At 50.9% G+C, this 25,633-nt stretch overlaps 1 protein-coding gene across 1 annotated transcript in view; it reads left to right on the top strand.

Moving 5' to 3' along the window:
* Positions 1–11,157, top strand: part of LOC147575933 (liprin-alpha-1-like) — a 31,902-nt gene extending 20,745 nt beyond the window's left edge. The window contains exon 11 of the mRNA XM_086679735.1: positions 10,140–11,157. Coding sequence (XP_086535861.1) covers positions 10,140–10,193 — 54 coding nt within the window. The 3' untranslated portion in view covers positions 10,194–11,157. The remainder of the gene's footprint in view (positions 1–10,139) is intronic.
* Positions 11,158–25,633: the final 14,476 nt, after the last annotated feature.

The raw sequence follows: 25,633 nt of genomic DNA on the forward strand, positions 1-25,633 counted from the left end.
GTTACAGGAAAGTTTAGAATAGGCACCTGTTAGACGTCTTTGTTCTACAAGATGCCATGTTTCAATAAGTTGTGTATGTTGTCATGGAGTTTTACGTCCCTGAGTGATAATTGGGAGTGTCTCTGGTAAATGTCGAACAGCCTATTACATTCAGATGTGCGGTGGAACAAAGTTCTGCGTCCAGTCGTGGTTGTTTCTAAATCTTCTCTCCATTATACCCATCTCGTTGTTCTCTTTAAAATATGTTTGCTCGTTTCGTCTTGGAAATTGTAGCTTCCAAGTGTGCAGTAAATCTGATTCCTCTTCCTTTCTTTGCATGCCTCTGTCAGCCTAGCGATGTAAGGAAGCATCGGAGAAAGCGAAAGTGTTTCGTAGTGCAACCTAGCTGTGTTTGTCTGTGGTGTGGGGGAGAGTGCCCGTCTCTTCACGGTGAGCACCACAGCTGGGTAAGGACGAGCGGCTGGCGTGTGCGGGGAAGTACAGGAGCCACTGGGAGCTCGAGCGCGGCGTGCGGTTTCCACGGTACCTGCGACGGCCACCGGAGCTCGCCGTTGTCTCTCGTTTGTGTCTTGCTCGCTGCGCTGCGAACTTTGTTCCATGAGACACAGAAGTTTCTAGGAAGAGAAATTACTGAAGCAGAGCCGTAGAGTTTCGATTTCGGGATATAACCACTTTTGACAGCCGTAGCCAGCAGCATTCAGAGAGCTCTTAGGGTTCGTTCGCCACCTGGTGTGTGCAGTGGTTTAGGATCCTGTGACCTGGCCCTCACAGACATCCCCGCGAGCCACAGCTTGTGTGGTTAGCCCATTTCCAGATGTGCAACCAGAGCCTGAGAGCCCGGGTCCTGTGCATGAGGACACTTTGCAGGGCAAACACTGGCCACGACACCACTCTGCCACATACCCCACCTTTGCTCGGGCGCCCTCCTCCCATTTACAGTGCCCCTCGCCGGGACAGGACACCTCCTGTGTCCAGAGGACAATGACGTGGGTGTGCCCATCCTCAGGGGAAGCGCCGTGCCTCGGGACGGAACCCTCGACCAGACAGTCCGCCTCATAACTGGGATGCCTTGCTCCCTGGACCGGACCCCCATCCCAGACCTTCCCAGCCATGCGCTGACAGGGCCGTGCCTCTGATACAGAGCTGGGCGGCAGCTGGGGGAGCCCCTCCACTGCACAGACGGTGTGTCCGTTCAGTTGAATTCTTGCGTTCAAGTGCCAGTTCGGTCACTGGTTGTTTTGTGACCGGGGTGTATTCATCACCGTCTTTTTTTTCCTGCTTTGCTCTCCTGGTAAGTGAGGACAGCGCAAGGTTCACGGCCCTTGGGGTGTCCACACACTGCCCATCGGTGCACGGTCCTCAGAGATCAGGAGCTCACATCGGCGCCGGGGCACAGAGCACGCCCTGCATTCTGCTGGCTCGTGCTGCCTTTTCCTCTGTAGCAAGACTTTCTCAAGGAACAGAGGGTCGCGTGATGAACACCCAGGCAGGACGGCCTGCTCCCGCAGCTCACTGATGGCTACTTGGAGGGCTCTTTGGAGGTTTTGGGGGATGAAGTCTAGGCGTACGGGCAGTGGGTGTCAGGTCCGTGCAGACAGGGCCAGCACGGGCGTTGCACTTCCCAGCCTGGCGGGAGCCTCCCGTTTTGGTTGAGACTGAAATGGCCCATAGGCACAAGTCTGGCAGGACCCAGTGCTGGGCGGGGGCCTGTGTGTGGACTGCGCTGTGACCCAGGGGAGGGTGTGCTCCCGGAGCCCTCCGTCTCTGCTCACCTCATAGCCTGGTCGCTAGCGTGGCTCCCTGTCCTGTTCCCCTTTGGGTTTGTTTTCTCCATATCCTTGCTTCCACCTGGGTATGAAATCTACTTGTGTTGAGGGAGTCTGACCCTGTTTGCTTTTATGTGGATAATTTGTAGCCTGTTAAGGTAGCCTTTTGTTGTCTGCCGATTGTCAGGAAATCAGGAGAGGAGGCAGGTGTTTTGGAGCTGTTGGTGAAGCTTGTGTCTTCCCTGAGCTCAGCTCCGCTTGGTGCTGACCGCCATGGGTGTCCCGAGCCCCGTGCAGCTTCGGAGGTCCTGGTACAAACCCAGTTGGCTGTGCCTGTCTCGCCAGTCCTACACGTGTGTCTCGTGAGATCCGGCCCTGCCTCACCCCCAGGACCTGTCAAGGGTCATAACGCTGGCGGGTCCGTGGCCCCACGGTCCTTTCCAGGGCCCACAGCCACATAGCCGCAGACCCACCGCCTGTCACAGAAGGAAAAATGGAGTCTGAAGGGGTTCATTTGTCGTGACGGCAGCCACGGGACACTGTGTCTCCACCGTGTCGAGCAGACTGTCTGTAAGCTGCAGATGAGTCCGTCAGTTTGTAACATCACCCGAAACGGCCCCGAGAAGCAGAAGTCAGACCCGAGTGTGGGGTCAGGGGGTTGGGTGCCTTGTCACTTTACACACGTCCCCGTAGGTTCCAGCCTTGCATCGCTACCAGAAGTGACAGTGGGTTAGGCCACAAGCTCGCTCCACTTCCCCCAAACAAAGAGCTTTGGACAATCGTGCACGGGAGGGCTCCGTGCTCACCAGGGTTTGCCCTGAACGGCGTCAGGAAACAAACACCTTCCTTCTCAGCTGGCCGTGGTGTATGGTGACATGGTTTGGGTCTCCGCCTCTACCTTCTGTGGCCGGGCTCCTGGTGGTGCGAGGTCCTGGGGAGGGTACACCCCTCGGTGCCGATGGGCTGGGGGTCTCAGTGGGCCCACTGCCCGGACGCGAATCCACCCTTTCGCCTGGCGTTAGGCCGATCCTAGGAAGTCGTTTTGGACCCTGCACAAAGCACAGCTCATAGCTTTTCAAATGAGTTGCTGGCTGTGATTTCAGGGCTGTGTGCTCCTCTGTCTGGGCGCACGGTGAACTCATGTCACTCTCCTCTCCACCCCACAGTTGCTGCCTTTGGAGGGAGAGTCACAAGATCGTGTGGCAAGGACACGATGTGGACCGTCAGCTCCTTCTTCCCAGAGGTCCCTGAGCTTGGACAGGCTGCAGCAAGGGGCACCGCACAAGGCCAGCCACGAGGACATCAGGGACGCCACAAAGTAAGGGGCACAGGCATCGTAGGAGACATGCCTGTGCGCTGGTTTTCAGCTCTGAGAAACCTTTGATCTCTACATGGGGGAGAAAGGGTCGGAACAGCGATTCCAAAGAGAGGCCAATGAACCGAGCTTACGTGCACGGCGTTCTTGGGATACCTGCCTGGGTGCCCTGGGTGTGGCCAGCAGAGCAAAAGGCAGGTGGGAAAGACCGGAGTCTTGTGATGCTGGTGGCTGTAGGGCAGCCTCGTTTGCTCAGATCCTACGCACCAGCCGTCCTGAGACCTCCCTTTTCCTCCCGGTGGATCCTGGGTGACATGCTCCCTAGGGCTCCTCCCCTGGGCCGCACTGTGCCCTGTGGGGCTGTCAGGAGCCATGCTCTCTTCCCCCCACCCCCACCACGCAGCTCCAGCAGCCCCTCTGTTACTCGCACCACGCCCTGGGGTGGCTCAGGTGTGCATGTCCTCCGTGCTCCCGGGTCACAGCCAGGGAGGGGTGCCGAGCGTTCTCAACCCAAGGGGCTTGGACTCCAGATAATACTTGGGAGGGAGAGAGTGTCAGCTCCCAGGGCGCAGCCCTCCCTAGAAGCTGGGGGATTGTGCTTCTAATCACGTGGGGCGGTGTGTCGTGTGACGAGCACGCGTGGAAGATGCTCTCCTGTGCGTCCCCCAGATCCCCGGGCTCTCGGGATGGCCCCTTGAGCAGCCTCAGCAAAACTAGCAATAGCCAGGACTCACTGAACCACGCCCCCAAGAAGAAGGGCATCACAAAATCCATCCGCTGGTTGCTCACCAGAAGACAAAAGGTCCACCCCAGCCACGCTAGCGACGAGCCTGCATGACCAGGTTGGTGTCCCCTGCGTGTTTCCAGCGTGTGGGTGGTCTTACTGGCCTCATTCCTCTAGATCCGTGGTCTCTCTGCCTGCGGACCCCTCCCCGTGTCGGGAGACCTCACGTGGCTGTGGACACCCCCCACCTCCCATTTCATCACTCTGCTTCCCCACAGCCGCTGAATTGGAGCCACGGAATTGAAAACCCTTCCCAAGGTGCCCTGGGACTCCGCAAATTGGGCGCACAAGCTGAAAAACACCAAAAACTTTAAAAAATAAGCATTGTGTTTCTTGTCACCTTGCTGAGCACTTTTCAGCTGTACCTGTTTTTCAAGCAGTAGCTGTTCGTTTGGTCAATAGACTCTATAGCTGCAAAGCAGTATTATGTCCTCCACGGACATAAAAAGGCCTCCAGGGCCTTTTGCTCCTGGAACCATGCTGGGAAAATTCGGTCCCTTAGATGTTGCCAGTGTGTTTTCTTCCACATCCTTATACTTTCTGTAATGAAAACGTTAAGATTCGTGGTAGTGCCCTCTGGCTGTCACACCCACTGCTCCCAGAAATGTGTATGTCTTGTAAGTCCAGAGGTCACAAAATTGGCCAAAACATTCCCCTGTGTTTCCTACGTTTATTTTGTCATCTTCGGGAGGTATGGTTTAAGTACTTGGTCGTATGAGGACAGCGTTTATTGAGTTGTTTGCCCCAGCATTTGATTCAGTTTCACAGAGTGTGTGTAGGTGACTTTCTCCGGGGCTGAGATGTTCAAATCGCTGACTTGGGTTCTGTGTTACCATAGGTATCACGCAGTGTCTGAGAGTGGATCATACTGTGGTCTCTGTGGACATGCACGGCCAGTCCCAGAAACATACGGTTGACCCTTGAACAGCCAGGGTTTGAAGATCAGGTCCACTCGTATGCAAGTTATGTGTTTCCATCCAGTAGAGTATTGTAAATGTATTTTCTCCTCTTTATGGTTTTCTTAATCACATTTACCTTGTTTTATGAAGGAATACAGCATATACACGTCACTTATAAAATATGTGTTAACCGACTGTTTCTGGTAAGGCTTCTGGGTACAGTGGGCTATGAGGAGTGAAGTTCTCAGGGAGGTGGCGGTGAGGTAGAGCCCCATAAGGCTCCACGAAAGGTGCCTAGTGGTGACAATGTCCGCCTCAGGAGAATGAGTCTCAGAGTTATTACAGAGTTATTACAGAGAAATGTGATAACGATCTGTAAGTGTTTTAAGCGTGTCCATGTGTTTGAACAACTGTTATTTTACCTAGTGAAAGACCTTGGAAATGAACTGGGTATATGTGTTTCCTGTACTGTGTACTTCATTTTAAATCTCTTCACAGTTGACAGAAGCCGTCTTTCACCAGAAGTAACTAGTGAATCATCTGGTGATTTTTCGATGTGTCCTAAAGCAAATGCAATAGTTATTACTTTGCATGAAAGTGAGGTGTCCCGTCACAGTCTCTTAATATGCTGGGGAGTCTTTTCAGGTTTCTCTGATTTTCAACCGAGTCCACAAAGCGGGCTCTGCGATTAGAACTGAGACGTTTGTGTTGAAGTGACAAGGTGCCCAGGCTCGGGGCCAACAGTGTTGTCTGACGGGAGGAAGGTTTTCCAGAACACCCGGAGTGTGCAGCTGAAGCATAGGCTTGGGGCACACAGCGGAGATCCTTGTCCTGCATTACAGGGTGTGGATGTGATGGAGAGAGCTTTCGGCAGCCACCGTGGCCATGGGTGTTTACTGTCGGCAGAGGTGCTGGTTTGGAGGAAGGACCCGGGGATTCGCTGGGTCCTATCGATCGGCCTTAAGGAGGATGCCAACAATCGCGTAGACGGTGGAGTTCACGGCACGTTGATGGCCTTAGATGGGACCTTCGATGTCACCGCCCTGGCGCTTCTGGTGCAGATCCCGACCCAGCACACACAGGTGACACCGGGCCGTCTGCACCCGCCCACTGCTCTCCTGCTGGAGACCCCGCAGCCTGTATTAGAGCAAGGCAGCGCGTAGCTTCACCGCACAGCTAGTCCTCTCTCGCCAAACCCGGTCTGTTTTGCGCGGCACGGAGTCCTCGGTGCTGCCTCCTCCTGCCTGAGCTCTGCCTGTCCCTTCCCCTCACAGGCTCGTGAGACTGGCGTGCATTTAGCTCTTATGTGGAGAGAGAAACACTCTTACTTCGTGTGCCACGTGGAAGTTTCATGGCTTCTGTTTCTGATTTCCCTGTGGAATTCTGTTCGACTCATGGGCTCAGTGGAGAATCAGGACTCTTTCGATCCTTCTACAGAACACTGTACACCTTTGGGAATGCCCTCAGTGTCCCCTCTGCAAACCCCCCTCCACGGCACCCTTGTCTAATTTCCCGGAGAGCATGGACCCCTCTCCCCAAAGGCCCATTCCTGTGGGCTTCCTGGGGGGCTCAGATGATTCGGCGCTCGACCCTTGCTTTGGGCTCAGGTCATGATCTCATAGTTGGTGGCGTCGAGCCCCAAGTCGGGCTCCGTGCCGACAACTTGGAGTCGGCTTGGGATTCTCTCTCTCCATCTCTCTCTGCCCCTCCCCTGCTCATGCTGTCTCTCTGCCTCTCAAAGATAAGTAAATCAAGCCCATTAATGGACTCCACATTAACATCTCTGATTGAAAATACACTATTAGGATTCAATGGGTATTGTTTTGAGTTTGAAGTCTTGGTTTCGACGCAATTGCAATATGTTGTCATCCTTTAGATTGACATTAACTTTTGGGGTGTCGGCTCGTGATTTCAGGCTCGTGCTATCTTGGAATGGGAGTCGAACCACCTTTTGGTCATGGCGACTGACCAAAGGGTTGGTGAAATAAGTTTTCAGCCTAATGATATCTAAATTTGCGTTAACTGTTAAGTATTATATTTGGGGATGCCTGGCTGGCTGAGTCAGAGGACAGCGTGACTCATAATCTCTGGGTTGTGACTTTGAGCCCTGTGCTGGGGGTAGAGATTTCCTAAAAGTAAAATCAAAAAAAAAAAAAAACAAAAAAAACAAAAGGAACGTAGATTATTATGTTTGTAGGGATCACGTACCAGACTACTCTTCCAAATGCGGAGATAATTTTACCTTACAAGTTAAGCTTAGCTCTTAATTTATTAACAAATGAGCTTTGGGGCGCCTGTGTGGCTCAGTTGGTTAAGTGTCTGACTTTGGCTCAGGTCATGATCACACTGCTTGTGAGTCTGAGGCCAGCATGGGGCTGGCTGCTGTCTGCGTGGAGCCTGCTTTGGGTCCCCTGTCACCCTTTCTATCTGCCCCTATCTCACTCACACACAATCGTTCTCTCTCTCTCTCTCTCTCTCTCTCTCTCTCTCTCCCTCTCTCTCTGAAAATCTAACAAACAGGGGTGCCTGGTAGCTCAATCATTTAAGCATCTGAGTCTTGCTTTCGGCTCAGGTCATGATCTCACACTTCGTGAGTTTGGGCCTCCCATTGGGCTCAGCGGTGACAATGGGGATTCTGCTTGGGATTCTCTCTCTCCCTAGCTCTCTGCCCTTCCACAACTCATACTGTTTGTGTCTCTTTCAAAAATAAATAAATGTACCTGCAAAAACGTAGAAAACACCCAAACCAATGGGCTATTGAGAAACCAATATTTTAACAGAGGTGAGGAGTTTGGTTTCTTTCCTTTTGGTATTTGACTTTTGATAGTCTTGAGAAATATTTTTCACATCATAACACGTTGACGGCAGCCTGGCAGTAGAGCCTGTAAGTTGCGTTTGGGGGCGCCTGGAGGTCTCTCTGCAGTCCAGGGCCCTGTGCTCTGGGGGAAGGTTACAGTCGTTTATTGAACAAGACACGAAGTGTTGATTTCTCCTTATACAACACCAGGACTGATTTACTCCCACACCACTACTTAAGACTGTCTTCATTGCCATAAGAACACTCGAGTGTGACGAGAATAGGACACGTGAAAGGGTGCGGTGGGACTGTCCTAGCGTGTGGCACTGTCCGCAGCTTAAAGACTGTTTTGAAAACAAAAAGGTAGTATCTTCTATAGCAAGAAGGTGATTTCACAAAGACAGTGCGGCAGGTCCAGTCAGCCCAGGACTGTCCTGACTTGTGCCCGGTCAGGGTCCTGGCACAAATATGGCCCTGCCTCCCTTTACCGCCTGGGGCAGCCGTCTGGGCAGGGGGCCCCCAATGGCTGTCAGGAATGGGGGTAAACAGCTGTAAACAAACTTGCAGAGTGAGGTCATTTTAAAGGGCTGGTGACCTTACTATATATTTTTGGTTTTTATTTCACAATGGGTCCTGTAATTTCCCAGGATGATGATAGAAGCTTCAGGAGGGCACCTTCTTAGAGATAGCAATGTGGATCAAGACACTCTTGACTTACCTGCTGGGTCAGCAGAGACTCTCCCTGCAGGCTTCTGGGTCACTTCCTCTCTGTCCTCTATGCAGCCAGAGAAGACGCTGCTGGTCTGTATGTGACGTGCTGCTCTGCCCCAGCCTCTTGGCGGAGGTATGGGAGGCTCTTGGGTTGGAATGTGAACACTGATGGAGAATGGCCGACTTCATATGTAACAAGGCGTTCAGATGCTGTGGCATGCTCAGGCTCAAATGATCTAAGGTTACTCCTCACTTCTGCTTATCAAAGTTTCACAGTGAAAGAGATTTTTTTAACTTTTCTATCTGATGGAATATTAGCGTATTCTCTCAACTACTACAACTAGGCATCGTGGGTGTCCTCAGAGCGTTGGACCAGCCTCAGAGCGACACTCGCAGAGCTACGTATGTGATGGGCAGCCCTGGCCCCTCTTTCCCAAGATGGCAGATGGACACGGCGAAAGTGTTTTCATGGCCTCTACTGCCCCATTGCTATTTGAGAGTGAACTCCCGGGGACTCCCCCGGCTGCTTGCGGGTGGAGAGAACCCCACTCAGAAGTGCCCCGGGAGCCCTCAGTGGTTGCTGCTGTGGTTTAGAATGTGTGTGGCTGTATTTGTGCCCTCATGTGCTATTTTAAGACTAACCGCATGCTGCATTTGCACGCTGCCCCTTGTGTTGCTTGGAGCAGGCATAGTATCTGCACCACAGAGGCTGGATTCAGCCAGTCATGTCTTAATCCTGCCGACGCCTCCTGTTGGTGAGTAGAGGGCACCGTCCATGCAGGCCACAGTCGGACACCCTGTGTCCTGTCTGCGCAATGTCCGTGTGAGCCAGGACAGCCGCAGCAGGCTCACTTAGGGACTTTCAGAAATACACAGACACGCAGACACACATAGACAGACTCACACACACATACACATACGCGCGCGCGCGCACACACACACACACACACACACACGAGCTTCTCTACACCTGCTAAGAGGATTCTGGTGTTTGTGTGCTTACACTTAAAGAGGTTGGTGTGTTCTCAGTTTTTCCGGAGAAAACTGTATTTCCACTCTTTTCGTAAAAAAAGAAGTTTGGCTTCAGTGTCTGCTAATGTCTTTTGTGGTAGGGAGGCAGGCTTGCTGTCGGAGCAGTAGGAGATTTTCCAGGTCTGAGCTGACCTTCCTGGTCGTTCGGGAGCAAGTGGCACTGGCCTTTGCCTGGTCTGCTGGAGCTCCTAGGTCAGCAGGCCCTGGCTGGCTTGTTTTACGCACACCTTCTTGAATGAACCAGGCCCAAGAGGATTCTAGTCCTCACGTGAGTGACGCTGGTGGCCTCTCAGTTGAGAGATTAGCTTTTAAAAGCGGAAGCACATTGCCCTCTGAGGGGCTGAGTTTGAACTTGGAGATTTCGGGTGTGGGCCCCAGAGCCCAGCCCTCTTCTCCCTGCTCTGAGGGCCTCGGGGGGTGGGCTTTGTGCTGCTCTCATTCTGTTTTCCTGTCTCAGCCACAGTGTTTGATTGTTGGGAGCTCCTGGCTGGAGGCCAGGTGGAGCCTATGACACTTGAACTTAGGGTAGTGAGTTTGAGCCCCATTTTAGAATGGAGATTACTTAAAATCCTGAAAAAAAAAAAAAGAATAGTTGATTGATTCCTTCATCTTGTTTTTTTTTTAATTTGGTAACTTTCAGTCTTAAGCCAGTATGAACTCAATCGAATGATTCTCATTGGTCATGCAAAATGCTTCATATTTTCTCTAGATTCTCAAATCTCTTCAGCCAGGAAGGTCTTTGGGGACGGGGGGCACGCGCTAGGCCCCACCTGGGGCCCTGGAAGGTGCTTTTCGGGCTGATGTCTTAAGACTGATTCTTTCCTTTATCTTGCAGTTTACCCACACTGCTTCTACCGATGGTCTTGCAGCACGCAGAGCCCAGCAGTGACTACATTTGAAACTTCAACCAGATCTTTCATCTGTTAATCCTTGTTATATGGACCCTGAGATATTTTCTTACAGTATTTAATTACTGAAAAATTCGTGAATAGGATCGAGAAACTCATTTAGCATGTAATGTTTCGTACATTTCTGTAAATTTGTCACTCCCTATAGATAGTTCCTTACTTTCATGTATATCCGGGCTATAAATATCCTTTGGAATCAATTGATGTTCTTATATCGCAGTTTAGTCTTTCAAGTGTATGTACTATCATGGTTGTATGTATAAATCCTACGACAAATACAGGGCTTTTATAACCTGTGCATGTATTGTAATTATCATTGTTTAATTGTTTGTTAAGAAGCCCTGACAGAGAAAAGGATTTTACCACGTTTGTCAAATCACCGTGACACAGCCTGCATTATCCTTTACGAATGTCCCTTAGCTCTACAACCATGGTTTTGATATAATCAGACTTAATTTGCAGCAATTGTCATTGTATTTTAATGACTCACCTTAACTACACTTTTTCTAGCAAGCAATGCTTTCTTCTGCAGTGTGAACAGATTAAAAATATCTGGTGTTAACTATCAGCTAAAGAAACTTGGAGTGGAAAGCTGATTGAAACACTGTGACAATCTCCCAGGGCCGGTATGCTGTTTCTGAGCCTGGTCCCCGGGGGCCTGGGCAGTTTGCCTGCAGTGACCCGCACAACCTGGGAGCTGAGGCCCCAGAAAGCCTGGGTGGGGCAACCTGGCCACCTCTTCCCCGAAACCCTGCCCACCCCCTTCTCCCCCCCCCCCCAACCCGAACCTTAGACCCCTGGCAGCAGAACTCTCAGAGGACCAATCAGGGTGCACTGGTCTCCCACCTCGGGCCAGGGCGCTGGGTGCTCAGCACAGAGCAAGATGCAAGATCCTGGAAACAATGTAGTGCAACTCTAATAAAGGCCTTATTGTTCTTACGGAAATCAGCTGTTTAGATTTGTTTGTAAACAAGTTTACGGAGTGGACCTCATTCTCCATTTGTAGATTTTATTTAATTTTTTTATGTTTCTTTATTATTGAAAGACAGAGAGAGAGACAGAGCATGAGCATGGATGCTGCAGAGACAGGAGAAGACACAGAATCCGAAGCAGGCTCCAGGCTCCGAGCTGTCTGTCAGCACGGGGCCCGACGTGGGGCTCGAACTCACAAACTGTGAGATCGTGAGCTGAGCTGAAGTCGAACGCTTAAGTGACTGAGCCACCCAGGCGCCCCATCTCCATGTGTAGATTTTGAGGAGACAGCCATTTCAGGTTATACGAGTAGCCAACGTAACTTATAATTTTGAGGTGGCATATAAAAAAGCCACCCAGGAATGTGCTCAGATCATGGTGCCTTATTTCTTATGCAGCTGGTACAGAGATAGAAACGACATGTCTCTTTACATGTCGTTTCTGCTTTTCATTGGACGTTTGACAGTTTCCCTGTGTTTTTCTATTAATCTTTTGTGAACTTCCTGATTGTATGCCAGAGTAGGTACCGTCTACTTTGAACTATTTTTCTCACGGTATTATTTATTGCTGGCTTTCAAGGCAGTAGTGGAGCGTTTCCCACTGCCAATAAAGACTAGTGAGAACAAGCTGCCATTGACTTGAGAAGTGGCTGCCGTGGTTTTCTCTGGTGCTCGGGGCCATGAAGGCACTTCTGCCACGTGGAAGTAGTAGTGTGGAAACCAGCTGATGGAATACCACAGCTGGGAGTGGAAGTTCAGGACAGGGGTGTCCTCCACAGGAGGGCCAAGTGCCCAGACCCTAGGGTAGCGGCCCCGGAATCAGTGCAGCCGGGGGCCCAGGCAATAGGCCAACGGGGCAGGGCGACTCTTCCACGGTCAGGGCCAGCTGAGGCTGCTCTTCCTCCAGGACCCCAGGAGACTGGAGTGTGTGCGTGTGCGCATGTGTGTACAGGCGCGTGCTTTCCACCCAGTCTCCACTCCTCTTCCATCCTCTGTGTGGGCTTTCCTGTCCTGCTGCTGTCCTCTCAAGGTCCCAAGAAGTGCCCAGGGCCGCATCCTTCCCCATCGTCTCAGCCCCTGGAACCCACTAGGCTGCTTCTCCCGAAGCTCAGACCCAGTGCTGAGTCTCACACCAGCCAGTGTGGCAGGCGGGAGGGTCTGCCCGCACCGGGGGCTGGCAGCCACCACCAGGCCAACTCATGAGGCTCTGGCACAAGATCCCTGTCGCTCGGGCGACTCTGGGACGGTTCCTTCCCTCCCCGCCACGGAGAGCACGTGGCCATCGGGTTGGCGGATGGACACCTTGACCCGTGGTCCGTGTGTGGTGGGCACAGCTGACGATCACTGGGTTTCATCTTCCTGGACTGTCTCTCCTGCCAGGACTGATCGGCTACTCCTCTGAATGCTGCGTTCCCTTTTTGTGGAGTAATCCTTCCCGTCTTTCTTCCGTTAGGGCGTAGTTAGGTTGTTGTCTTCCTGCTCAGAATCTGTGCTGGCTGATTTTTTATTTTTATTTTTTTTCTGCACTTCCTAGTCCTTCGTGTTAAGTGTGAGCTTTGGAACAACGGAGTGCTTCCTTGCTTTTTACATGTAACAATCTGCTCTTCCCCACCAAAGCTGGGCAAGCCTTAGGCATCTGAAAGTTTCTGGAAACAGATCAGTTCACCCCAGGTACATTAAGTTGCAGATGTTTTATTAAAACTTGATTTGGTGGTTCCACTCGTGCCTAAAAAACAAATGTCAGTTGAGAAACAGACCAAGCGCCGAGCAGATGTCGAGAGCTTTCGCCTCTCTGAGAACACTCCTTAGCCATACTTGGTTGTACTCACTCCACACTGAACGTCCGGGGCTTGCAGGCCTTTCCACAGTCCCACCAGGTCCCACCGAAGACCCTTGACTCCCCCGCTGCTAGAAACTCCTACTGGAGGTCACTAAACCCTCATCACTGCTGCCCTTCAGGTCCTGTCTCCAGTGTCACATCGTGTGATCTGAAGGTGATTGTGGCTTCACGTGTTCTTCCTCGCCTATTGCTAGCTGAGCCCTCAGCCCCCCAGAAGGGTGCTCCGTGGTCCGGGGAGTGATCTGTCCCCATGTCCTCTGCAGAGGGGCAGCAGGCACACGCGCAAGTGGGGTTGTTTCCTCCTTCTTGCCGATACGGCTTCGCTTGATGGTGTTTCTCAAGATCTCCGAGCTCTGCTCTCTCTTACCTTCCTGTCGCTTGACTCCTCAGTGGGAACAAGTGGCCCGGATTGTGCTGTTTCTTGTCCTTGTCTTCCTGTTGCACCTTTTCCAGTCCTGCCTCGAGGCCAGCGCTGTGTCTTCAGCCACCATTGCTTGGGCAGAAACTGGTGGGGGGCGGGGAGGCTGCGGCCTGCCAGCCTCGCTGCTTGCTGCCCACTGTCCTGTCCTCCCTCAGTGTATCTTACCTGCCGCCTCTCGTAAGAACATCCGTCCTTGCACCTTCCCTCCTGAGGACCGCAGGGTGGTGTCAAGGTCCTCCGCTTAGCTGCACCTACAAAGACCCCTTTCCCAAATAAAGTCTCATGCACAGGTTCCAGAGATTTGGACATAGATGTGCCTGCAGGGGGCCCACTGCTCACCCCACCTCCTCAGTCCACCTGTTTCTGGAGAAGGCCTGCCTTGCCTGGTCCTGTCCCAGAGCCATCAGGGTGGGGAGGGCGAGCCCCACCCTCCCAAGGGAAGAGGACTCTCGAGTCACAGGAAGGGCCCTGGACTGTCCAGGAAGACAGCAGAAGACAGCGGACAATGGTCAAGAGGACCTCTGGCACGCATCGGGATTACTTCCAGTTGATCTTCTCACTCGAGTGTGCCGAGCCTCTCCTGGCCACGAATGTGTGTGTGTGCCCGGTGGGTGGGGGGGCTCTGCGTTGGTAGAAGACACTTTCAGGGGCTACTGAGACAGAAAGCACTCTGGACAGGTACAAGGACGTGTGGGGAGACAGCGATGCAAGAGGAAACCATCCTGCCCACACGCGAGAGGAAGCAGCATCAGGCCTGGACGCCAGGATGCCAGCCAGGCTGGGCTGTGGTGAGGGCCAGGTGCAGGTTGGCCTGTGTCCCACTGTGCCGCCTCCAAGGCCTCCGTCCGCTGTGAGCCATGGGCATGGTGGCCGCCCACAGGGTTTCGGGGACACGTACCGGGACACATCCAGCAGTTAGAGGGTACGTCGGCCTCTCCTGCGCAAGCGGCGGCCACCGTCCCACTGGCTTGGAGTGTCTTCGGTGCATCCGGCCAGCCATCCTCAGAGGAGGCCAACAGAACCTTTCTCCCCTGGCGCTGGGGGGCGGCCCACAGCTTACACTCCAGGCCTCAGTGCCATGGCTCTGGTTTTCAGGCCACGATGCTCTAAGAAAATTAAGTAAAAGCTATTTTTAAACTTATAATGAGAATAAAATAGTGGAAATTGCTTTACAAATTCTTAACTAGGGGTGCCGGTGTGGCTCAGTTGGTTGAGCGTCTGCCTCTCGATCTCTTCTCAGGTCATAGTCTCACGGTTTGTGGGGTTTGAGCATGGCATCGGTCTCTACGCTGACAGCACGGACCCTGCTTGGCATTCTCTCTCTCCCCTCTCCCGTTCACGCAAGTGCTTGCTCTCAAAATGAACGTAAAAAATATAAAATTAACAAAATATTTAACTTGTAACTAAAGCAGTGACTGAGGGATTGTCACATTGCACAAATAGAGGGTTGAGGGTGTCTTCGTCTCCAACACCTTATTTTCTTTTCCATTTACGTTACCTTTTAAATTTTGTAAAAATTGTATTCATTTTGAGAGGGACAGAGAGAGAGAGAGAGAGAGAGAGAGGAGGAGGGGCAGAGGAGAGGGAGAGACAATCCCAAGCAGGTTCCTCACTGTCAGCACAAACCCGACATGGGACACAACTCTCACCAACAAAAAGATCATGATGTGAGCTGAAATCAAGAGTCAGATGCTAAACAGACTGAGCCACGCAGGTGCCCCTAATTTCGATTTACTTTTTAAAGATTTTAAATAACGTCTGCACAGACCCGTGACCCTCCTACAAGAGTTGTATACTCCCCCGAGTGGCAGCTGAGTGACCCTGGTTTTTTGTTTTCCTTTTTCAAATGTTTTAATGTTTGTTTATTTTTGAGAGGGAGAGAGAGACACACACACAGAATGCTACTGGGGGAGGGGCAGAGATACAGGGAGACATAGAATCCAAAACAGACTCCATGCTCCGGGCTGTCAGTATAGAGCTTGACGCAGGGCTTGAACTCATCAATGATAAGATGATGACCTGAACCGAAGTTGGACACTCAACTAGCTGAGCCACCCAGGGGCCCCTGTTTTTAACGTTTTGCCCAAAGTGCCACCACACTCATTATTTCAAGAGAAACTGTGGTTGCCCCCACCTTGGTTTTTACTCCCCTCCCTACCCCATGTGATACTATTCTAACCGTTCCTCCCCTTGCTTCCCTACAAACTCATTGGTGGCCAGTGTGAGCCCTGGCAAATCCATTTCAGATTTACCCGGTGGCATCTAGGTAATAAAGCGATATGTATTGCTCAGCCACGTGGATTGCAAGGAGGACAACACAAAGGGCTCACGGTGCCACCGTATGTCCCAGCATTTACACGTGAACTCACCCACCGTCTGGGAATTCGACGCCCTGGGTTAGGTCAGGGTATGCATCAATGATTAAGTGACCATGTGGTTTGATACTGGTGGAAGATGGGTGATGCGTTCATGAGGGTTTACTGTACATCTTCCTTTGGCATTTGTGCAGAAGTTTCTAGAATAGAAAACATTAGTGGTTGTTTAGGGATCCCCTCCATGCGATAGATGGTCTCAGCCTGGAACGACTGCTCCCTGGCCCTCACTTTGGAACGTAAAGTAGCCCGGGTTCGAACTTTGAGCTGCACTGGCAGTGGAGACATGTCTCCTCTCACAAATCAGCATGCAAGTGCTACATCACGATCCCGTCTTGACCCTGCTTTCACATTTTGATTCGTGTGACATCAGGATGTGTCCTACAAGCAGTGACATCGTAGACTTGCTGAGAGGTGGCCTATGATGACATCAAAGTCGCGATGGGAGGTAGGTGCTTCGCTACTACTCCCTTTGAGAGGTGGAGTCTAAGGCCTCCCTTCGAGCCTGGGCCGGGCTCAGTGATGTGCTTGACCAAATGGATGTGTAGATGGGATGCCGGGGACCCTGTGGTTCTTGTGTGTGACAGAGTGGTTCGTGGATGTAAGTGGCATGTGCTTGAGACTGGCTTGTTTCTAGGGAAAGAGGGCACTTTGTTTCTCTGCTCTGTAATGTCTAACCGTGGGGTGCCTGTCGAGGCTGCTGTATCATTTCTGGGAGTTGGTGGGGAGTCGGTGGCTTGACGGATCGGTGTCTTGATCTCTGGGCAGTAAGCATTACTGTTCATTAGAATTGCAGCCGGCTTCTCCCTTTGCTCCCAGAAGCTCCCTGCTTTTCATGCAGACAGCATTCCCTGTGCTGTGATTGTCTCCCAGCTGCAACACGGTCCCTCCAGAGAGGATTACTTGGGTTATTTATTTATTTATTTATTTATTTGTGTTTATTCCTTTTTGAGAGAGGGAGACAGGGTGTGAGCAGGGGAGGAGCAGAGAGACAGGGAGACAGAATCAGAAGCAGGCTCCAGGCTCCCAGTTTACAGCACAGAGCTGGACGAAGGGCTCGAACCCACAAACCTCGAGATCATGACCTGAGTCGAAAGTTGGACGCTTGACCTAGTGGGCCACCCTGGTGGCCCTTTTGTGTGTTGTGTTTGCATGTGTGAGTACATGTTTAACTCACAGTAATAGAATTTATTACTTGTAGCAAAGTCATCATTTACGAGGAACAAACACTGGAGGCCATGAGGAGATGTATGCTGGCAGGTTGCAGCAGTGATTTCCGTTTGCACGAAGAGAGAACTTTATGCAGCTACAAATCTTTGGAAACGTGTCATTTTCTGTATTTTCTCAATGTGTCTGAAAACCGGTTGAGCTATTTGGTTAGTCAAATGCACTTCCTCCTTCCCTCCTTCGGATTTCTTCACAAAGCCGTGTGAAGTGTGGGAGGATGTCCTGGAGTCCTGAAGAGGTCTGCACGCCTGACGGCTTGCCCTGGCATCAGACGTCCTCCTGACGTTTTTACTCTTCATCATGTTACACGCGGATCCCTGCAGATGCCTGGGATTTCCTCAGTGGATCGCTGGGTTTCAGAGAGAGACCTGTGAGCAGCCTCTCACCTTCCGCCAGGAAGAGAGGTCTGTGCCTTATCAAAATGAACGGAATCTTGCCATTTGCAACTAGGTGGATGGAACTGGAGGATATTATGCTAAGTGAAATTAGCTTCTCAGTCAGAGAAGCTGCCAGAGATTGCTGTCTGGGTGGCAGCCGCGTTGCTCCTGACTCCTTCCTGCTGATATATTTCCTTTGCCCTAGAAGGAAGGCAGCCTGCTTTCCACCCGGCCTTTTGTCCACAGGCAAACCTCTTGTGCTCAATGCTTTGCAACGCACTGGGGTACCTGCTTCCTGTTGCCAGTGTACGTTTGCCAGGGAAGCCCATGAGGCACTGATTTTCCAAACTGTCCCCCATCCAGGGACTCTGCTTTAAAGGAGTTGACAATGAAAAATCAGAAGGGAGGCTTCCAGACTGCTTCCACCAAAGCTCCACAGGGAGGAACTGGTCAATAAATAACAATGATGATTATGATGATAATCATAATCAAAATAAGAATAACAAGTGAGAAGAAACACACTGGGGACATAAGTTGTTCAGCTCAGATGAAAATGGAATTAAGATGGGACTGCGGACATGACCACTATTTTCCAGGCAAGCTAGGTGTCCTGAGGGTAAGAAGGAAACGTCTGTGGGGTTGGCATGAAAGGAAGCACCGATCACAAGCGCACTGCATCCTGAGCTACGTAGGGCAGGAAGGCTTCTGGCTCTGGCCTTCCACTCACAACCGGTGGGCAGAGGCCCTCGTGATCTATCTCAGCGTTGGCTTCTCTGTGCTGGCTGGCAGCCATGTCTGTGGAATTGGGCTCTGGTCCCCGAGTCTTTGAATGGACTGTCTGCCCTGACCACCTGGGGAAGAACAATGCTCATGCTCCAACACTGGACTTCTCATCATGTGGTTACCTCACAGCGACCTGTGGAACAGGGTCACCGACAGCCCTCCGGCTAACAAGCACACAGGTCTCAGTAAGGGAGGGCAATGTGTCCTTGGGAATCGCCATGGGTTAGCTGCTTGTGAATGCTGGGCACTCTCTGAGTAACAGTTACATGGTTCCTGACTCTGACCTCTGATCTCCAACTCCCCTTGCACACAAGTGAAGATGGCTCCCTCCCAATACCACTTGCCCCATCCCAGAAGACTTTTTGCCTTCTCTTGCCAAGAGAGGTGTCACAGGTGAGCCCATGGAGAACCCACTGTCCATGTTCCCTTGGATCTAGGGCAACGTAGCAGGACTCCACACTTAAAATCAGAGAGACATAGTTCCAGGCTAGGAAACTCAGTCCCTCACTGGAAAACCGGATTAGGAAGAGATCAAGGGAATCAGAAGGGATACAGTTGGGTCCCAACTCTCTGTCCCAGATGATACTAAAATAAATCTGTGAAGGAAGTGACCGGCACAATTGCCCAGGGAAGCTTCATGTCCTATGACTATGGAAAACCTGTGGGTTGTAGAGAAATAGAACCTATTTTAGTTACACCTGGGAGCTTCAATGCAGCAAAAGAAACCCCCAACATCTGACATCAAACAGTGTAGGGGGGGTGGGGCACTTGCCAGCTTTGCAGCTTTTCCTGTCCGTGGGTAAAAGCAGTGGTGATCTGGAGGGCAGAGTCTCCATACGAGCCGATGCCCAAGTGTGTAGGACTGGGTTCTGATTCTGTTTAGTTCTTTTTGAGTCGTTTCTTTGACGATCACCTGCTGGCGCAACGACTGGGCATGCAGGATCCCTGAAAGTCTCCAAAAGCAGGATGTTGAGGCAGTCTATGGCGGGGGCAAAGAGCACAGTAATAGTCACTGCACCAACAAGAGACTTCAACGCCCAACGGTTTGAGGAGGACAACATGTTTTCGTTGACATCAGAAATTAGTTGTTCGGGGGGTTGAAAACAACCTTCACGTGTGCTCACTGGGAGTTAATCGGCCCTACGTGCAAAGAGAAAGAGTGAAAGCATGTCATTGGCAGCAACGTGGATGCAACGGGAAGGTTGTATGCTGAGCGACATAAGTCAGTCAGAGGAGGATACGTATCATATGTTTTCACTCACATGTGCTTCCTGAGAAGCTTAAGAGAAGACCGAGGGGAAGGGAAGGGGAAAAAATAGTTACAAACAGAGAGGGATGGAGGCAAACCATAAGAGACTCTTAAATACAGAGAACAAATGGAGGGTGGATGGGTGGTGGGGGAGAGGGAAAATGGGTGATGGGCATTGAGGAGGGCTTGTTGGGATGAGCACTGGGTGTTGTATGGAATCTAATTTATCAGTAAAGTATGAAAGAAAAGAAGACTAGCTAGCCCTATCTATGTGATTTTTTTTCCCCTTCTGACCGTGGCCCTAAAGGCCACATCTCTGTCAACTTTTGCCACAGCAGTGAGGCCAACCGTCTCTCAATATCACCTGCCACTACCCACGAGCAAGCCTCTTGTGCTTCACACATTCATGTCCCCAGTACCTCCTGTTCCCAAGATACATCTGGCAGACACCAGAAGAGCATCAGTTCCTCAAGCCATTCCAAATCGATGGGAACTTGGCAAGACTCCACCAATCAAAGTGGAGACAAAGGCTGCCCGACTCCAGCACGAATGTCTCCCAATGAACACACGGTGAGGATACGTGTAAGAAAATGGAAAAGATACACTGAGGGCTAAAGTTCTTCATCTCAGGTGAAAACAGAAAGAAGCTGGAGCTGATGTTACTAGCACAACTCCCTGGGCAAGTGTGGGTTCCAAGGAGTGAAAAAGACCTGTGGCCTGAAGAGAAATGGAACACCCACTAGCTGTACCAGGGAGTCCCGTGAGCAACGTCATGCACCCCAACGTCAATATGGTCAGCAAAGTGTCAAGCTCTGGCCAGGTTTCAAGCCATTCCCATCTGTGGATAGAGAGGCCCTTGTGACTCACAAGGTAGGCTCTTGCTCCTGGCGAGTCTTCAGATTCAGGCTCTGGTATTTTAGTCTTGGAGTATCGTTGTGCCCCAACCTGCTCGGTGAATGAACTTTACACGCACGGTCCCTGAGTGTCTCAGGGGGTAGGTAGCTCAGGCTTTCCCGGAAGGGGTGGGTAGAGAGCAGGGCAATGGTCCCATGGCGACAGAAACCAGCCAGACACAGAGTTCTTACTGGCAGGAGGTCAACCTTTCCTTTTCGATATCAGAAATTAAGTGCTATGTGATGACACACGGTGTGAGTGCAGGCTCCCCGGGAAGGACTGGGCACGGTCTGACTGACAGCCCTGTAGCTCCTCCACATGGCCCTAGGCCCTTGATCCAGAAAGGAGATCGGATCCTTCCGAACCTCCTCTGCCCCTATGCACAAAGCAAGCCTCTTGGGCTGAACAGTTCCGATCCCCGATGACATCTTTGGCCAAGGTAGGCCTTGCAGAGGAGGCCCATGGATTCATATTGCCCAGGCCATCCTAGATTCCTGGCAACTGGTCGCAACTCCATGATTACCGTCAGAAAATGCTCCTAGATGATGTCTGTGAATGTCCCATAATGATATCCTCATTAATGAAAGAGCAAGGGAATCTGAAGGGATGCACTGAAGGCCAGATGTCTTCCTCACCGAAGAAAATGGTATAAAGCTTCCAATGAAGTCACTAGCACTTTTTCCTGGGCCAGGTTGGTGTCAGCACTAACCTCAGTGGGCCAGGCCTCAGGGGAACCTCCAGTAGCTACACTTAGGAGCCCTGTATGTAAAAGGGCTATCACTTTCTTCCATTCCTTTCCTTCAGCGATAGAGCAGTGGTGATTTGAAGGATCTTATCTGGCTCCTGGCTGACCCCCAAGTCCCTGGAGATGGTCTCTGGTCTTTACTTACGGAGATTCTTGTTTCTACCTCCTTAGGCAAGGTATGCACTTTGCTTGGACAAACCATTAGCATCTCAGAACTTAGGAAGCACAGGCATTCCAGGAGGTTGGGAGAGAGCAGGAAGTAACCATCTGAGCCAACACAATCCTGCCTGGCCCTGACTTCTTAGGAATGCAAGGACAACCTTTCTTCCCCAACATGGCAAACGGATTGCTGTGGGGTAGCACACCACCGAGTGGGAGCTCGCCTAGAGCTTCTTGTCACTGTCTGAGGACAGACCAGTTGCTCCTGAATCTGGCCCCTGATCCCAGTCTCTTCTTGACCCTGAAGTGAGGTGGGCTCTTTCCAGCACCACCTGCTTTGAATTGCATGAGCGTCTTATATTCTCTATTCTATTTAACATCTAACCTGATCGCTTTGCAGCATGACCGCTGTTTCTGGACTGCATTCACCACACAGGGACACATCACTGTGTGTTTTTATGTCTCGGGCCACATAGACTTTACAATAACCTATGTTGCTAAAGTGCAAAGTCTCCCAATGGTTGAGCTGTGAGTACTTCTGTGGGATTGCCAAACAGGAAAGTGATATCTGACAGAAATATAGAAATATCTCAATTCACTTGAAAGACAGTCTGTCAGTTGTGGTTCCTGCATGTGGTCACGTTCTCCTATCACCTAGAAATGAGGAGGTCGCATATTTAGAAACACCTGTGAGTAGAAAATGTCATAAAGAAACGTTGAATCTTCACGACAGCACATTCTTCTGTCCTATTTTCCTTCATGTATTCTAAATATCTGAGTGGCAACCATTAGATTTTATTCGACTACTGCTGAGGTAGAAGCATAAAGAGAAACTAAATAGAAATATTCTTGGAATAAGTGAGTCAGTCACAAGAAATCATTAGGCTTTTTGTTTGTTTTATTTCTTTTGTCGGTTTTCAGTCCTCTTTGTAATATGTCCACAACGATGCCTCCAGTTTTGCTTTGGTTTTTAGCATCGCTTTGTTTATTCGGGGACTTTTATCATTCCATACAAATTTTACGATCTTTTGTTCTGTGAAAGATGGTGGTGGTATTTTGATATGCATTGCGCTAACGTGTCGATTGCTTGGGGTAGTATAGACCTTTTAACCACGTTGTACTCCAAACCACGGGCATGGAGAGGTTTCCCATTTCTTTGTGTCCTCTCGCATTTCGTTCATGAGATTTCAGAGTACAGATTTTATACCTCTCCGTTAGGGTAATTTCTGTGTAACTGACAAAGTATCTTTGGTGCAACTGGCAATAGCTTAAAGCTCTCCCATCACGTTTGCTCTAAAAATGAGAGGCAGATATTCCAGGAGAAATCATGTCAGCACTTCCTGTCCATTTGAGTTCACCTTGCCATCCTAATTCCCACATATGTACTGGCACACACACACACACACACACACACACACACACACTGAACGGTGTTCAAGAGAGACTGGACACTGGGCAATAACAAGACAGAAGGAAGAAACAGGTGAGCGAGAGCTCTGCCATGGGGCAGCAGCATCCATTGTCACAGCTGCATGCACAAAGGCCCAAAGATGGGCAAGAGATTCTTAACGTTTGTAGGTTTCTGCTGCACCCAGGACCATCCTTGACCCAGCCTCCAGAGGAAAGGACTAGGGTCCTACAGTCCACCTCTCTGGGCACCTGGAATTATGATGAACTAACTCCCAGTACTTTCACAATAGCTAAAGAAGAAAAGGCTTTGGTGTTCTCCCATAATCAGTTGTGTTGCCAGTGGGTTTCTCCTGAGTTCCGTAAAATCATAAAGCGTCAACTGGCCTTGGTTCTCGATCAATGCCTCACTGTGTTCTGAGAGACTAGAGAAGGACTTGATACTTGCTGAAGCCTTTAGAGCCTAGAGAGGTTTGGGGACCTGGGGCGGTGAGGGGTGGGGATAGGGAGGGACATGTCAGAGCCCTGTACACTGACTCCAGAGCCCAAGTCCAGTAACAGTCCGGGGTCCCCGGGCTCTTCATTGGGAAACAGGGGGTTCATTTTGCTGGCCGACGGGAGGATGCCTCACGAGTCACGAGTATACACTGGGGGTGGACAAAGGGGAACGCCAGAAACCTGAGGTCCATAGCACAGCTCTTGGGCGTGTGGCTTATGAGCTTTACTCAGGGACCTTCGAGGGCCACGTTAGCTTAGGTTTAGGTCCGATTAGGTTAAGCTGGGGTCAGGGCGCTGATTCTGTTTGGTGGTCTTCATGCCTGCGGCTGCAGTGCTAGCGCCGGGCACCAGGGAACAGGCAGCCTCCTGTGTCCGTGGTGCACACTGAGACTTGCTGGAGGAACGGAACAAGGGAAAGTTCGTGCAGAGGTCATTCTGGAATCCCCCTGCCTCAGATACAACAGGAATCTCCCATGAGTAGCAGTTATCTCCACAGAGTAAGCCCATTAAATCTAGACACAGGGCTCCACAGTCCTTCGATTTCTTCATTCAGTAACTGCTCCAAGCACGCACTTTGCGCTAGGGGATCTGGCGGGCCTAACTGAAAGGCTGGCAATGACAAAGCGGTCCCCGCCTGCCAGGTCTCCACAGTCTGGTGGGGAGATGAACGAAGGTATGAGACACAAGAGTTGTCCCAATAAAAAGGGAAGGGGTTCAAGGACTGTAATAGTGAAAAAAAACAAGTGTGCTGTGAGGACAGCCTGGGGAGTCACTGGAGGTGACATCTGCTGGGACCAGAATGACAAGAGGGAACCACCCTGCCCGTGTCTACAACGTGTCAGGAGAAGATATTGCTGTGGCCAAGAATAGGAGACAGAATCGAGTTTGTCCAGACACATCAGAAAGGTGGATAATGTGGCTGTGGGATCCCGGGAGGGGAGAGGCAGAGAAGAGCCAGACCATAGACCAGATGCTGGGACCTGGTAGACTATTAGCTTTCCGTTCCTCTCTGACAGACTTGTCTAGCTATTTAGAACCTTAAAACTACAAATATTGAATAGCTCACAATTTTTGTAGGAGAGGAATCCAGTCACAGCATAGCTGTGTGACCATGCCTCAAAGTAAGTCTCTATGAAGCCAGGGTTGTGGTCTCAACGGAGACTCAAAAGGGCGATACTTCCCTTCCAAGCTCACTCACACAGACAGTGTCAGAACTCAGTTGCAACTGAGAGCCTATTTCAATCTTTTGCCTTGGAAACTTGCTTCTTACTCTCCTCTATCATGTTCTCATATGGTATTCCCTAACTGAGGTGTTTGAGTCCCTATTTGCAGGGTTAGCGGACAGACAGCGGGAGCAAATGAGGACAGAGAGCAGAGAGAGAGAGGGAAAAGGGAAGGAGAGAGAGAGAGAGAGAGAGAGAGAGAGAGAGAGATACAGAGAGAGAGAGAAAGAGGAGCAGACAGACAGAGAGAGATGGAACAAACACGGGACAAAGCAAGTCAGAAGCAAGTGACAGAATTTCTGTCCTGAAATCTGGAAACTGACCTTCCCTCACTAACAGCTTAGTGGTTTCACAAGGAGTGACGTTTCCTGACTGGACACAGATCACTGTCTGTGTCCCCGGGGGATGTCCGGGAGAGTGTGTTCAGCAGGCTCACCCAGAACTGAGAACGGTGGCTACATTTTGGAAATGGCAGGAAGTGGTAAACATCCAGCCTCACTCGTCATCAGAAAAGTGAACATAGGACGATGAGTTTGGTGTAATTTCTCATCCACAAAACTAGCAAAAATGACTCATCGCACTCCTGAAACCAGACCCCTTGTTGTGCATTAGAGATCAGGGCACTCATTTTTCAGTAGCGGGAGGGGCCTCGACTCTCTTACTGGAGGGTGATTGTTGCCATGATTTCAGTTGCCATCACCTTTGATTCCGGTGGGGAGGGGTCTGATTCTGGAGAGCAAAGACAGTGACTAGGGATTTGCACAGACTTTCATGTAGGCATGTGTCATCTCTGCTTTTGCTCTAAGAGCCCTGAATGGGACACCTCCTTCTCAGACAGAGAGGATCCGATTCCTCTGGCTACAGGACCATGATACAGCATCTAGAATGATGGTGCCAGAGAGAATGTCACACACTGTTGTCAAAACCGTTGCATGGGCCATGACCGAGGGAGTGGGCTGTTTAGATTTCTGTTTCTTATTTTAATTTAAATTTTAGTTAGTTAACGTATAGGTTTCAGAAGTCGAATTCCGTGATTCATCAGTTACGTACAACACCCAGTGCTCATCACAAGTGCCCTCCTTGGTACCCACCACCCATCTAGCCCATCTCTCACCCACATCCCTCCATCAACTCTCAGTTTGTTCTTTAGCATTAAAAGTCTACCTCTTTTCTAGGTCCACCTGGGTGGCTCAGTCGGTTGAGTGTCTGACTTCGGCTCAGGTCATGATCTCAATCTGTGAGTTTGGGCCCCGCG

Source organism: Puma concolor, chromosome D2, assembly GCF_028749965.1.
Source record: "Puma concolor isolate L17-30 chromosome D2, mPumCon1.1.hap2, whole genome shotgun sequence".
NCBI classification, from domain to species: Eukaryota; Metazoa; Chordata; class Mammalia; order Carnivora; family Felidae; genus Puma; species Puma concolor.